Source organism: Homarus americanus, unplaced genomic scaffold, assembly GCF_018991925.1.
Source record: "Homarus americanus isolate GMGI-L3 unplaced genomic scaffold, GMGI_Hamer_2.0 scaffold48354, whole genome shotgun sequence".
NCBI classification, from domain to species: Eukaryota; Metazoa; Arthropoda; class Malacostraca; order Decapoda; family Nephropidae; genus Homarus; species Homarus americanus.
Window position 1 is genome coordinate 5843206 of NW_024723833.1, and position 16429 is coordinate 5859634.

Here is a 16429-nt window from a genome sequence, read left to right on the forward strand (position 1 = left end):
TGGGGATTATGAATTTCTGCTGATGGGTGATGCTGGCTTTGGTGAAGTGACTAGGCGGTAACCAAATTTAGGGTGTTGTTGTGAAGTGATAATACCATAGCATAACACATCATTTACAGCAATGACAATGAATGAAGAGAAGATGGTTATGTGAACTAGATCTGGTGTGAAGCCATCCTGCATTAAGGTGGGACAGTATATCCTGGTCTGCTGCTGATGATAAAACTATACCAAACATCCTCAAACAATAACCCCTACATAAAATACACCGCAAGTCCCTAAAGGAGGGAGGGAAAATATTGAATATCAGCACCAGGTTTTATTGAAATTCCTTCTTTATTTGTTTGAGACACTGAACATGTTTACATACAAGGGAAGCAACTAGGTCCCCTCCTGTAATGGAGTGGAGAACCAAGAAATATAAACTATTGCAAAAATAAATAAATCACTCAATGAAAATTTTTATCCCGTATAGAACTCAATGTGTATTTGTGTAACATAACAGTAGAGTTAAGAGAAACATTCTACTGTCACAGTCGAGAGTATCAAAACACATCTAAATTCACTAAGAAAATTTACACTAATTTAGTTACATTTCCTGTACATGCCTAAGAAATAAAAATGTACCTGTCTATTACTCTTTGCAGTTGTTAATTCATACTAAGCAAAGACAAAGTCATTATTCAGCCGAGCTGCAATATTAGTCATTTGCAAGTTGAAATTCATCAGTAAAAGACAATTATACTGCACTTGACATATGCTATGTACAGAACACTAACCAATGAAAAGTATAGGGTGAGTGGATGTGTGTTATGGGGGAGAGGGTCATTTTCGAAAGACAATACCTGTACAGGAACCTCTCAATTTACGCGATAATTATGTTCCTGAAAATAGTTATGTAAATAAAGAACACATATCAAACAATGTAAATACTGTAGTGGAGATTAAGAGGTTTCGTGATTAATAAGACAGTACAGTACTCAATATAATACCAGTAAAAAATTACAGTATACCATACACATACCAGGAAATATAAAAAACAATGGGCCTTTGCTAGTATCAAAACCATGCTGGCAGGAACATTTTTGTGAGCTTGGAGTTCAATCCATGTGCTCAATATTTATTTCATTCTCTCCATAATCGAGCCTCAGGAATACGACGTCTTAGATGCACTGATTATGTTCCATGCTTGGCAATTCCCTGAATCTATACACGATCACAAATAGTCCGTAAAGTAGATTCACCGAGTTCAAGGGCACGCTTAATATCAGCTGTTTGTTTACCTCTCTCTCATACGTTTGAGCACATCCATCTTAACCCTTTCACCGCGTGGCTCAATTTTATTCACATTTTTATTTTTGTCCTTCACCGCGTAAATCGACTTTATCCACATTCATAAAAAAAAATTTTTAATGTGTAACTCGACTACAGTCCTTCAGGGTTTGAATTATGCGCCAGCCCAGTATATGCTGCCACCTATTTGCGACTGGGGCAAGCTGAAGCTCCCGCCATTAAAACACTAGGAGACAACATTGCTGCTCTGTCTTTCGCCCAGTTCCCATTTTTATGACTAATAACTGTTTATATTATACAAATATAATGTTAGTATTTATTCTATAGATTCAATACTAACACTTAGAGTGTGATAATCATTAAATTAGAAGGGAAATGAATGAGGTAATTTGGGAAGTGAAATTATTTCTTGCATATGCCAGTTTGGAAAATTATGTGACATTATTTATTCGTTTTTTTTGTTTTTTTTTTAAGAGAATAATGGTATATTTTAAAAGTTTAAGAGTGTGCCATATGAAATATGTGTTACAATGAGGTAGTACAGAATGAAAAGAGGAGAAAGGAAACATAATATAAGAGGAAATAGAGCAACACAGATAACCAAAGAACCAAACATGGCATACAGTAATGAGACGGGTTTTCCGATACTTCATGATTTTCTTTGCCTTTCAGAAATGTCTGGAATACGTGAGTGAGTAAGGCATGTAAAATGTGAAAGGAAAATCAAGTTTTTATGGATATACAGCTTGCGCATCAGCTGATAGGCTAGTCCGCCAATACAGTAATCGGTTCTTGCCTTACATTCGTTCCCATTGGAGTAAATATCAAGAAGGTTGTGCTCTTTAATATTTTTGCAAGTTTTATATTAAAATTATTAGTCATTTTAACATTTATTTTACATAATTGATAATATATGCAGTACAGGGAACTAGTTTATGGTGAGCTCATCAGCCACCTCACTCACCCACCAAAGCGTGGAGGAAACAACTTGCTTGTGGGTCTCTTGAACACAGAGTATTTTTAAGTTTTTACATTACAATTATTGGTCATTCTGAAATTTATTTAACATATTGATAATATATAGCGCAGTGCAGTGTTGATTTAAATAAAATAATCTTTAATTACAGCTAGTGAACTTAAAATTTTAGTGGTGAAATTACTGTATTGAATCCAGCATGGGTCCAAAGAAATCTAGAAAGGCAATTTCAAATCAAGTGAAACAGGAAATTATTAAGAAACATGAAGAAGACATTAGAACAAATGTATTAAGTAAAGAATATGGCATGTCGGCATCAACTGTGTCTACAATTCTTGCGCAGAAAGAAAAATTTAAAGAAGTGAAAGTGAGAGATAAATCTACCAGAGTGTTTAAAGGTAGAGCATTAATTGCAGAAACAGAGATGTTACTTCTCATTTGGATTAAAGAAAAACAAATGAAAGGAGATTCAATTTCTACTGATAATATGTGTGAAAAAGCCAGGGAAAAAACAAACATTTGAAGGAAGATCAACCTAGTTCTTCTGAAACTGACTATGAAGAGTTTAGGGCCAGTAAGGGCTGGTTCGATAAATTTAAGAAAAGAAGTGACATTTTTAGTGTTGTTAGGCATGGTGCAGCTGCCAGTGCAGATAAAGAAGGAGCAGCAAAGTTTGCAGTGGAGTTCAAGGAACTGATGGATGAAGAGAATTATTTTCCACAGCAAGTGTTCAATGTGGATGAAACCAGGCTGTTCTGGAAGAAAATGCCCAAAAGAACATTAATCACCAAAGATGAAGCCTCTTTACAGGGGCATAAACCCATGAAGGACCGTCTCACTCTATTGCTTGGTGCCAATGTTTCAGGGGATTTCCGACTGAAGCCTATGCTTGTCTACCACTCTGAAAACCCCAGGGTGTTCAAGCAACAAAAGGTGGTAAGAGGACAACTTGGAGTTTATTGGAAGTCCAACCGTAAGACATGGGTAACGAGACAAGCTCTTTGATGAAGGGGCTGTTGAGGCTCTTCTCCTTCTGGATAATGCCCCTGGTCATGACCCTGAACTTGCCAGCACTTTGGAGGCTCGATTTGACTTTGTCAAAGTGTTGTTTTTGCCTCTCAACACTACATCAATTATGCAGCCAATGGACCAAAATGTAATCAGCAACTTCAAGAAGCTGTACATGAAGAAAATGTTCAGAAGGTGTCATCAGGCAACTACCACTGATCCTGATCTAACACTGACACAGTTCTGGAAGATGCAATACAACATCCTGGAGGCTGTAAAATTGATCGTGTCATCATGGCAAGAAGTCTCCATTCAATCCATGATTTTGAGGGATTTGAGGAAGAAGCGGAGTTGGACAAGGAGATTGTGTCCATTGGTCAGTCAATGGGACTCAAAGTGGAGGAGGATGATGTTGAAGAGCTTGTGATGTCTCATGAGCAGGAACTTACTCCTGAAGACTTGAAACAACTGGATGAGATGTTAGAAACAGACAGTGGTGAGGAGGAAAGGGAAAGTGATGACCATATGTCTTCTTCAGAATTAAAAGATGTTTTTCACCACTGGGAGATGTTCAGGAAACTGGCTTCAAGGCACCCAGATGTGGAAACAAAAGAACCGATTTTGTGTACTGTTGAGGACAAAGTGGTCTCCTTCAAGCACCAGATAATGATCAGGAGGAGAAATGCCCCACAACCAAAAATTTACAGTTTCTTCTCTAAAAGGCAGCGGGAGAAAGATGCTTCCCATCAGCCTTCAAACTTCAAAAAGAAGAGAGGATTTTCCTGTTGGAGAATCTGTCAGTCCAGAGGTCCCTGACATTATTATGGAAGGTGACTCGCCTTCCAAGAAGCAGTAAAATGCTTCTCCTCCACCCCCACTTCCTTCTCTTCTCCCTTCTCCTCCTCCACCCCCTACTTCAAAATCACATCAGCATCATCAACCAGGAGCCTTCTACATACACACCTCAAAATAAGTGTACTTTACTGCATTTTTTTTTACTTTGTATGTAATAATAATAATAATAATAATAATAATAATAATAATAATAATAATAATAATAATAATAAAAATAATAAAAATAATAAAAATAATAATTCATAGTAAATAAAATTTATAATAAAAAATTAAAAATTAAATAATAATGATAATAATAATAACAACACAAATAAAAATAACAAGAAAGAAACATAAAGAAAAGAAAAAGAAAAAATCTGTAGTGAGAAACGATATACAGTATATAAGTTGTGTTGTCAAAGTAAAAGAAACAATTGAGTACCTGCAATTGTGTGTAAATGAGGCAGAAAGTCAGATCAGCAACCTGGGACTTGGTCACAATTTTCGTGATGTCATACGGCAGCAGGGTCTACCATTAGACAATACATTATGCTTCCAATATCTTCCCAGGAGGTAAATGTACTACTGTATTGTTCTGAAAGCACTGTCACCAAGACTTTCGTTGGTTTTATCCTCAATATCCCAGTGTAACATTAACATCTTTATGCCAAGCTCTCATAAAGAAAGAAGTGCAAGTACTGAACCACAATAATTAAGGTAAATTAATTTCTAAATACTGAACTGAACAATATTCAGTACCATATAAGGTGTGTGTGTGTGTGTGTTTTCGGTGATGGGAAATGGTGGAGAAACGAAACCCTCCCAATACAAAGAGGGCTTGGACAAATTAGTCTAGTACTGTACTGTACTGTAAGGTTTTACTGTATTCCATAATTAAACCTCTCTACATGTATTATTAAATACACAAACTACAGTAAAGTACCACTAAATTATTCAGTATGTAAAGTTCCAATAATAAATGCAAACATCGTATTCAAAGTTTAACAACACAAGAGCTCAGATAATTGTGAGTACAGTACTTGTAACAATTAAGCATACCTTTGTCATAAAACTGCACGTCAAAAATTACAGTGATCAAATTTGAGGAGTTACCTAACCTAGGTAGTAATTGCATATCACCTCACACAAACTGCACTTCCCCTGAGCATTGCAAGATCAAAAATGAGCAAGCTGAAGCAGTGAGATAACAGGTTACTTAGCTGTTGTATGCTCAAAGAGAAATATGGCATTAAAAATGAAAGCAAATACAGGTATTTTACAGGTTCGAGGAAGATCACTACAAGGTTGACAGTGATGTACAAAGCATTTTACCATTTCATTCATTGCTAAATGTATATCCTGAGGAGCAACATTCATAAGATATCGTCAGCCATGTTGGGGCTTGGTTATGTGCAAGCAGCAGCAGTTAATAAATGTACAAAATATTTGGTGATATCATAACAATTTTCATTCAGCAGCAGTATAGTGTACATTAAGATGGTTAACTAAGTAGAGTACTTTATAAATTCTAAAATTAATGTAAAACAATAGGTCCCAATAGAAATAAAAAGGTATAAATTTAGGCAAAACTAGTTGAAAATTGCATAATACATCACCATTAAGAAATAGCACCACTACCTTTTCAGAATCTTGTGATTTCCTGCGCTCTCTCCCTTGATCACTTTCAATATATTGAGAAGGCATAGTAGGTGAGAAGCCTTCATTGTCATCAATTAAGGCAGACTCATCCACATCCGACTGGTTTTCACTGCCTTGATCATAACTTTTGTATTGTGGAGACACAGGATCAACACCTGGGCCCCCATGAAAGGTTTTTTCTTCTGGTGGAGTTGTCCTTGATAAATAAGAGAGAGATTTATCTTCAAGGATGGACCCAATCTCATCATGGCTAATAAATGTTGACTTTCGAACATTGTTGAGTGACTTGGGAGGATAATTTGATCGAGGTCTTCTACCTACTCCTTCACTGAAGGTGCTTATTTTCAGAGATTGGTTGTGTTGAGAATAATTTGAGAAATTAAAGACATCTTTTTGCTTTGTTTTCTGTAACACGTGTTCTCCCTCACTCCTAATACATGAAGCAGCACTTTCACTACCTTGTTTCTTGTACTCAATAGTAGTATGCAAATCTCCTGTTCCTTGAATGTTTTTGTTTTCTTTTGACAACTGGGATGACATTACATTATGGATACTTAACTCTTTTAGAATCTCGCTATATAGATCTCTTGGCAAACTATTTGGGTTATCTGTTTCCATCTGTTTCTGTCTTTGATCTTTCTCCATTGAATAAGGAGGGGCATTGGCTAAATGACACAAACTGGTTGGCTTATCATATTTTTGTGCACAACTTCCCGGACTAATCAATGTTTTGGATAATACTTCCTGTTTTGTAGAAGCCTCAGCCTTGACAAAGGTCTTCTGTGATTTGATTGTGGCATGTGACTTTGTTTTCTGTAAGGTGGATGGTAATGGTGACTCAGGATTTAAAACCTGTCTGGAAGGTGACTTATGTTTTTTAACATAGGGGGATGGTGACTTGGGACTTACAGAACGTGTAGATGGTGACTTGGGACTTACAGAACGTGTAGACGGTGACTTAGGACTTATGGAGCCGGGAGATGGTGACTTGGGGCTTGTAGAATGTGCAGATGGTGACTTGGGGTAAGCAACCATTCCTCCTAATGCAAATGCTATTGAAGGATCTTGAAAGCTAATATCCAATAACTTTAGCTCATCAACTTTCACACTTTCAGACTTACTTCTGGAATGGCCTGGTTTGTTTGAGGTATTTGTGCGTGGTGCAAATGAAGATAGTCTAAAACCAGGTTCCATTATAGATGGAGTATCAGGAGGGGTCAATATACAGCGGGTCTGAACACCAGGTGAGCGTGGCCGGGAAGAAATAGTCACAACCTCTGTCTGTTTTGATTGAAGCGGCACTGATGGCTGCACAGACAACTGCGATTTTCGAGGAGGTTTTTTTGGTGGAATTTTGGGATCATGAGTAACATTAGGCTTGGGCATGTGCCCCAATATTTTTGAATTACTAGCCAATAAGCGATTCAGTGAAGTATCGTCATCCCTTTGAGAACCTTCTGAAAGGTGATTTGTATCATCAAAAATATCTGCATCAAGTTGCATTTCTTTATCAAGATCCATTGTACTTTGATAACTCTTGCGTATGTACTGCTTGTTGTCGTGGTGTGCTATATCCAATTCTGTCACCCACGTAACTCCTTTGGGCTGGAAAACCACATGTTCCATCAGAATTACCTTGTGCTGATCATCATTCATGGTCTTTCCAAAACTTTATGAGGAATATATCATTCTGGTAAGTAACTAAAGATCAGCAATCTTTCCTGTAATTAAAACTAAATCAAGGTGTTAATACATATGGATCCAACTTCAAAAATATAAATATGCCAATGCATATTTGAAGAACTTTTAAAAGTGTCTTCAAAATGTTCGTATTTATTTCAAAACTTATTTTTTTTCTATGTAAGAGCACAAGTTAGAGTTTCACCATTAAGAGTAGTGAGCAGCAAGTGGTATCAAACTTAACAAGCAGAGGTAGAGAGCGAGGGTAAGGGGCACCAGTGTAAGACTGTTGTCTCTATCTCATCTTGGCCAAGGCAAGAGTCTCCCCTGGGGACCATGGCTGCTCAGGATGTAGACAATAATGCCGCACAGCCTCCTGGCCTCCTCCACACACCAACTCCCCCAACACACTACACTACTACAAATCACTGTGTGAAAAGTTTCATTCCACCTTGTTAAATGTGTGAAGAGCACTAACTACCTTTACAGACACAGTGGACTACAGATCACTTGTGATAGTACACAGGATATTACTTCCTCTCTAGATTGTCTCCCTACTTCCAAAACTTTTCACTTAATTTCTACTTCATTTCTTCTCTTTTTTTCTCAACATACTAATATGGGTAATACCAATATAATTACACATGCATATTAACTCATTTATTACAATCATCCACAAACCAATCCCCAAGGTTTAGTTTACTGTAAATTAATATTTTAATGCGAGGTGAACAAAACATTAAGGAATATACCGTTCACCAGCTCCTCTCTGAAAACTGTAGCCACACCTTCAGGAAATGAAAAACCACAAAAGAAGGCTTTTAAAAATATTTGTTTTCTTATTTATAGTGATAAATAAAGCCACAAAATAAATTATAAATGACAAAAGTGTCCTATATTTTGTATTTTTTCATACAATGGTCACTAAATTTGAGGCAAAAATGGTAGAGTTAGATAAAAATGTAAGATAAAAAGAGTCCTTAACTTGTTCTCTAAACACTTTACTAAAAGTGAACTCACTAACACCTCCAAATTTCCATTCATGAAAAAAATTAAATCCTACATAAAAATAAATTAGACTTTTCAGTGAACAACTTTTACAAGCTTGCCTGTACACTGACCCATCCTTACACTAGTTTGTGCTGCAATCAGAGTACTGTATAATCCACCTTCGACAACTGATACTAACATACAGTACTGTATACCCATACCTTCCCCCATCTCAGGTTTGACCAGCGCATTAAACAAGGTTGTTAGCATAGCAGCTCTGAATCAGTGATCACTGAAGATAGTTTGTGTGTTCAACAGTAACATATACACTCATCTTAGTATGAACCATATTTATCCAGGAATTACATAATTCGGTAAATGTTTACAGAACCGTCAGGAGTAAATTTATTTAATTAATTTACTAACTCATGCCCACAGGTTTCATGTCTAATATCAAAGACATTTTCAAGTTTTCAGACCCAGAAAATCAAATTCTTGTACAGTAATGGATATTTTTCAAAATTATAAATGACAAACATAAGCTCATGCAAAAAACACCCAAGATTTGTCCAAGTGGGTGATAATATCATTTGAGGTCTAACAAGATGCCTGAGAATAAAAACATTTTAAAATCTTAAGTTACCATCATTATGGGTTCGATAAGTGTTAAAAAAAATTACCTAAATAAAGAAACATTTACATACATTAATAAATCATACTAATTTATTCATTACTTTGCATAGAAATACCCCAGTGAGTTCTATTGAAACATCTCTTGCAACCATCATAGCAACAATCATATAAATGTTTCAACTAGACTCATTGGCTACAACTGCATCAGTTATTGTCATATTTTTGTAGAGGGAACCATATAGTACAAATCCTCCGGACCAATCAATGTTCAAACTACAGATATTTTCAGATTATATATATATGTGTCAATCTTTCCGATGGATCCAGATTGAGATCTGAGATGTCCTAACTTTTTTGTTCTTGATGTTGTTGTTAGCCCTTATACGATGGGGAACTTTTAGTGTTGACTACCTGCTCTTATGTAGAAAAGATGAGGGTTTTAATAAATGGGTAAAAATTTTAAACAAAATTATGAAAAGGTTAAGTTTTGCTTGCTGAATTCAATAGTGTAGTCAGATTTCCTGTGTGAACAATGGGAGGGAAGATACTGTGCATGTGACCAGGTGGCAGGCAGAGGTATTTCCACGCACTCCAGCTTTGAACCCATGTCTATTATTGATTCATTATCATAAGCTCAAATGATCAGCCTTTTATGGTGTAAAATTTATCATAAATAATGTAACATCTTCAATAATGAAAAAATACAACAAAGAATTTGTAATTTGGCCTGAGATAAAAGGTTAAGCTGTATTGGAAGGTATCACTCTCCTGACCCCTTCATCCCCTCTCCCCCTCCCATGAAATTTCAAGTTAATGGAAGTTTTCACTAAAACAAACCATTTACAGTATTATTGTGAGATATAAAATAAGGTTCTGTATCAAGATGAAATAATCTAATGTTTTTTATTTTATAATAATGGAGGCTGAAACTTGATAGAGCTGGACTTAAGGGAAATGTAAATTTGAGTCTTGACAATGCTGTCAATACCTGTCCTTGTCCATATACTTAACTTTCAAAACACAGTACTGTAATTATAAAGAACAGATTTATGGGCATGGGGCATCAACCTAATAAAAGCAAAAGCAAACATTTTTTTTTTTATGGTGGTATTATTTTGCGGTCAAAATTATCGCCACTACAGTAGTTCAGTCTCCTGCACCACAAACACCTTGAAAACGTGTTGGTGATGGACTCCTACCCAGTACACATAGAGAAACACTTCTACCTCATTTTCCTCCTGAAGCTTACACACGAGCTATCATTTCCCAATTTACTCAGTCCTTCTACCTCACATTCTGATTCCCATAATATTTTACTATTTTTTCTGGATGTCAAGGCAACACAACACTACTGCATTGAAGGGTCTTTCCATGTGATGCGTCAATGGAATTGCCAGATACTTCCTTCATGATGTAGAGGGACCAACATAGGGCAAAAGTTGCCACAAATCACAATAAGACACTCAGGCAGAAGTCAAGTGCCAAACTTAAAAATTATGGCATGGAATAATCCTGATTACATAGTTTACAGTAGATGACCACCATCTTTGCAGAAGGTGCTTATCATCTATTTATGATCACTGTCATTTAAAAGTTAAATATTACAGCATGCTCTTAAAATTCACATGGGTTTGGGTCTCAAAATGGCCACGAATAGCTAAATCTGCAAATATCATTTGCTGGTGGGGGTTGGGGGGGGTTACATTTTTACTTGTGCGCACAGAAATGTATATTCCCTTTACGTGTTTGCCCTTAGGACAATTATTTCTTTTACCTGTATTATATATGTGTATGTGCACGCATGCACGCACGCACGTGCACACACACACACACATACATACAAATAAATAGTAATGGGAAAATACTCTCACAAATAATCAGAAACAAAAAAATGTATCGAAATGTAGAAAAAATGTGAGTCTACCCTCAAGTCAACTCCGTGCCTTGTTATTAAAGTTGAGTTGCCTTACGGCAATTTTTTTTTTCGTAAAAATTACTGTCTCTAGAATGAATGGCATCTGAGCACCAGCTGAGCTGATACGTAGATCAAATCTACATAATTTCTTTCGTAGCCATCTAGCCAACCCAACATGAAAGATGGTAGTACTTGCGGTGTAATGCTGTATAGTTTTTTCACAATATGTATGTAGGATGGTGTGTGCATGTAACCGAGTAAAAATAAATGAAGAAAGTTATGTATATCTACCCAAAAATACGAGTTGAAAATACCATCACACCTCACAGCCTGGCCCATTAGCACGGTAGCTACAATGATGAGCTAACCTAGATACAATGCCATGATTAATCACTGTTCAGCACTATTCTATCAGTTATCACAATTAATAACAGTAAATCCAGTGAAATACAGTAAAACCTTGCTAAGGTGGACCCCTCTTAAGCCGAACAAAATTATTTGCAGAAAAAAAAAAATAATAATAATTTGTTGTACAGTGAATAAAAGGCTAGAAAATAGGTGCTGCTTCCTCGCAAATATGTGTAGAATATGGAATTTCAAAGTACTCAGATTCAGAGTGACTGCAAGACTCTTGCAGTCAGATGCATGTCCAGCTGGATCTGCTTTCCATTTTTGGGGGTAAGTGTACAGTTCTTTGTGTACATTACTTTTATTTACCGGTAATTAATTTTGATTAAAAACATGTATTTCATTCATAAAAATTGGTTACATTAGTGTTGTACTTGTTTTGTTGTTTAAAACAGTCTTTTTTGTTTTTGCTCTAAGGCGGACAACCTCTTATCCCGGACACCCCTCTCCCCTCAATTAGTCCACCTTAGCGAGGTTTTACTGACAGGAAGCGAGGAGAGCCAACAGCAGACGACGCGCTAAATAAAAAATACAGTCACTCACTTCCCTGACTGCTACCGTTGCCAAGCGTACGTATGGGAGAAAAACATATTTTGTAGTCAACTATGAAAATGGTAAGGGCTCAGTGATAATTATATTATATAAGCCATTTATTTTCCTACGACAACATAATAAGAAACCTTGTATCATTACTAGAGTAAATGAATTAATATTTCCACAAACAATTGACAACTCTGTTATAAAAAAATAGATTAACACTCACCATTCCATGCTGGCTTTTTGTGTAGAGCCCATTTTCTTCACTCCCTTGCCACTGACGAATATCATGATGATGATGGTGATGAATGATGACGATGATGATGGCAGGGGAGTTACAAGTTCTCCTCATCTACTTCGGAAGTGGAGGGAGAGGAGAGCGGAGGGAGGTCAGAGCTGGGAGAAGCAGGAGGAGGGTTGTCCATATCGGAATCAGAGTCAGGAGGAGGAGATGCACAAACAGAAGGAGCTCAAACAGGAGGCTGAGGCTTTCTTGCAGGTGTAGAAGGTGTAGGGCTTGGAGGGGACAAAGGCAAGAAAAACATGGAGATTGGAGGCTGGGAAACCTGGCACTTGAGTTCCTTTAATATTTCCTTAAAAGGATGCAGGAGCTTCTCCATTCCTCTCTTGAAGGTGACTGATCTCTCAATAGACGGATCCATGTCGAAAAAATAGTATGCGGCTGTCCTACAAGACAGCAAGCCCCTATTGAGATTCGTGACGGTTAAGGTGGGCACTTCCTCCACTTCACCTTCTTCTCTTCCTCCTCATCCTCACGACGCTGCTCCTCGACAAGCTTGGCCAGCTCTTCCCCAGCATGACCCATGAGCTCCTCTTCCTCCTGAAGGTCTTCGAACCTCTCACCTTCCACTTGATAGGCAAACTGGGGAAGCCAGCAAAGTGGTTCACCACCTCTGGCCACAACGCCCTCCAGCAGGAGTTAACACAAGAGGGCTGTCAGGTCATCCTGGCACTGCTTGATGAAGGAAATGCAGTCTGCGATGAAGAACTTCTTCCACATTTCGACACTGACTCGGCACCATCCTGTGTGTAGTCGTCCAAGGCCTGCCATATCCTGCTGAAGGTGTGGGTCATGTACTTGGCCTTGAAGACAGCGATGACTTCCTGGTCGAGTGATTGGAGCAATGATGTTGTGTTCTTGGGCAGAAAGATCACTTCGACATTTTTGTTTGTAACCTTGAGGGCCTCGGGGTGGCCAGGACAGTTGTTGATCACGAGAAGGACCTTAAACTCCAAGCCTTTCTCCTGCAGGTAATCCTTGACCTCCCTCACAAAACAATTGTCACCCAGGCTTTCTTGTTGTGGCGGTAGAAAACTGAGAGGAGGTGGATGTCTTTGTTCTTGAGTGCACACGGACGCTTGGCATGGTGCAGCAGCATGGGCTTGATCATGCAGCGTTGCCATATAGCGAGAGAGAGAGACACGATCTTTGGCTGAAGCCCAGTGCACTCCTTCCTACTTGGAAATGAACGTCCTGGCTGGCATCTTCTTCCACCACAAGCCAGTTTTGTCAGCATTGAAAACCTGCCCTGACTTGTAGCCCTTCTCCCGGATAATCTCACCTAAGCTCACAGGATACTCCCAAGCTGCTACATCATCTGCCGAGGCTGAATCACCAGTGATCCTCAAGTTGTGCAGGTTGTAGTGCTTGAAGTTCTCAACCACCCCATACTGGCATTAAATCTTTTCTTTGGGGGTATCACCAGAATCACCAGCACTAGCACCACCTTCACCAGCATGGAATCAGTCATACAGGACCTTGGCTTTGTCTGAATAAACTTCTGGCTGAGAGGGATGTGGTGGAGGTTAAATCCCTTAATCCAGATGTTAAGGGCTTTCTCCATCTTCACCATAGCTGTATCCCTCACATTAGTGGCTACCTTGGCAGAAGAGGGGGCACTTGGGTTAACGGCATTACGAATCTCCCTCTCTTTCTTTTTGATGTAGTGGACAGTTGATTCATTGATGCCATACTCCCGGCCACATGCGGCAAAGCTTTGGCCACTCCTAAGTTTGTCCAGCAGTTGTATTTTCTCCATGAGGGTCATGACCTTCTTTTCTCTCTTCACTTGTTTGGGCGCTTTCCCACGGCTGGATGAAGGTGGTTGAGGGCATTTGGGAGCCATCACAAGCATGAGGAACACAGTTATTAAGAGAGCAGAGTAGCACACACGCAAGCAGACAAGTGTTTATCCTGGACTGAGGCGGAGCAAACATGAGTGGGCCAGCCTCCCGGGACAAGAGAGACACCTTGCGGGACGCCACAAAACCGGCACGCTCCGTCCCGGTCACGAAAATGCCGGCAACTGTAAAACTACCCACAGACATTCTTGGGTACTTCCAGGTTGTAATCCGCAAATAATCGAGGGCGTGCTGCATTTGTAATTAACACTAATACAAGTGTACATATAAGACATTTAAAAATATTTACAGTAAAATCTCTAGTTTGCATACTGTTGGGTCCTACAGTGTGGAGAACTTTAGAATTTTAAGCGAGCAGAAATGAGAGTGGAGAGATGGACGTGCAATGTGACAAAGAAAAATAGGAAACCCTGTTCAGAACTATGAGGGTGGTTGGTTATTGAGAATATCGCCAAGGTTTTGCATAGAGGTAGCCTGTAATAGTTTGGGCACATGGAAAGGATGAAGAAGATCAAGTGGGTCAAGAGATGCATGAGCTTGAATGTGCAAGGGAGATGAGGTAGGGGCAGAACAAGAATGACATGGGGAGAGATTGTAACAAATGGCCTAAGAGATATGAACCTGACAAAAGTATCAAGAGATTGTAAAGTATGGAAAGCTGCTATCAGGTAATAAATAATGATGATGATGATGTGAATTAAAGAATGCTTACATGAGTGAAATGAACCTTTGGACTACAAACCTAATATATACTAATACTGTACTTTTGTTTGGATCCAAAGATCATAAACACGCATCATCATATCCACAAAAGTACCACTGACCCTTAGTTTCCAAATTAAACATTAATACAAGATTAGATATGGATATAAATATATAAAATAAGAGAGTATAGTTTGTACTCACCATCCAAGGAGCTGCCATGGTACACAACAAGGTTCCAGTACAAGATAAAACAAGAATAAAAATGAAAAGAAATACTAGTGGAAATACAGATTTTATACCCTCAAGTGCTGCTGCCAGAAAAAATGACTGGCAACAACATTAGCATAAAATACCACTTACACAGTGCTAGATAAATTCACTGATACATATCATGGGCTTTCACAACATTCATAAAACTCATTCACTAACTCTGCCTATTCTAAATTCAACTTTCTTACAACAAGGATGATGAAGAGAGTGAAAACATGTATGGTGGCATATGTTTGGATATTGAAGGGATTGATGAGGATGAAGAATATAAAGATAGAAATGACACATGTGACATTGTGATTAAATGGGCCAAGTCAGATTCTGTTATTTGACTGAGTTCGAAAAAACAAAATCCATCATTTTACTACTAGTATGCCACTTTTAATATATATATATATACAGTACAGTACAGTACATATATATTTTTTTTGTGGTGGGAAGGGGGGCTAACACCAGACAATTTTATTCAACACAGAGGGGATCCCATACCCAAGTGGTTAATCAATTTACAGGATATACTGTACAAGTAAACTAGGAAAAACAAAATATTCAATAAAATTTTACTTCACCTATCCAAAAGCCTCGGGATAGGTCCTGACTTTCATGGTCATCTACACCATCAGTGCATTGTACAGTACAGTACAGTATATGATATTCAAATGTAACACAATTATAATGTTAGGAGAGCATAAAAATACATTGTAATGACTATTATTAACAGTACCTGTATAATGAACGCTATACATAAAAGTATAGTTACAGTAGACCCTTGATAATTTGGGCCTCATTTATCTGGATTTCATTTAATCTGGACAGAATCTACACAGCTCAGTGATTGTCTAGACTCTCCACACACTCATCAGTCACTCAGTCTCCAGGCAACAGTTGTGCTGTTTACATTGCTTGTCATAGTGCTAACAAAATAATTCGTTTTTAATGCCCTAAATTTTTTTTATAAGCTGTCATAATACATGCACTGCAGTGATATTCCTGGTAGCTGGAATAATTGGTGCAGAGCTCTTCCGGGTATAAGAGATTTCCAGGTAATGAGATAACTCTCTCAAACCCGGAAAAAATTCCACATCTCGGGAATTTTTCCGGGTAATGTACTGGAAAAAGTTTTCCGAGAGTCTAAACATCACACTTCACACAGACATATGGTATACCACACCCCTGGAATGTTTCTGGGTGCCGGGGAAAGTCTTTCTAGTCTAAACTACGCATCACATCTCAAACGGACACACACCCTCCCATTACATTTTGACTGAGAATCAGAAAGTCAGTATTTGCTGGGTTCCAGCCTAAGTGGGGAAAAATGGAAATGAGCTTTCCCATGCTATGGCAAAAGTAGCTGCTTC

At 38.1% G+C, this 16429-nt stretch overlaps 1 protein-coding gene across 7 annotated transcripts in view; it reads right to left on the reverse strand.

Annotated features, from left to right (window-relative positions):
• LOC121863788 overlaps positions 1 to 16429 on the reverse strand; it is an 87634-nt gene that overhangs the window by 60093 nt on the left and 11112 nt on the right. For 5 of the 7 annotated variants that reach the window (XM_042362594.1, XM_042362595.1, XM_042362593.1 and 2 more), the window contains one exon: positions 5750 to 7375. The exons of the other annotated variants lie outside the window; for them this stretch is intronic. In XM_042362594.1, the coding sequence (XP_042218528.1) occupies positions 5750 to 7375 (1626 nt within the window). The remainder of the gene's footprint in view (positions 1 to 5749; positions 7376 to 16429) is intronic. 7 annotated transcript variants of the gene reach the window in all.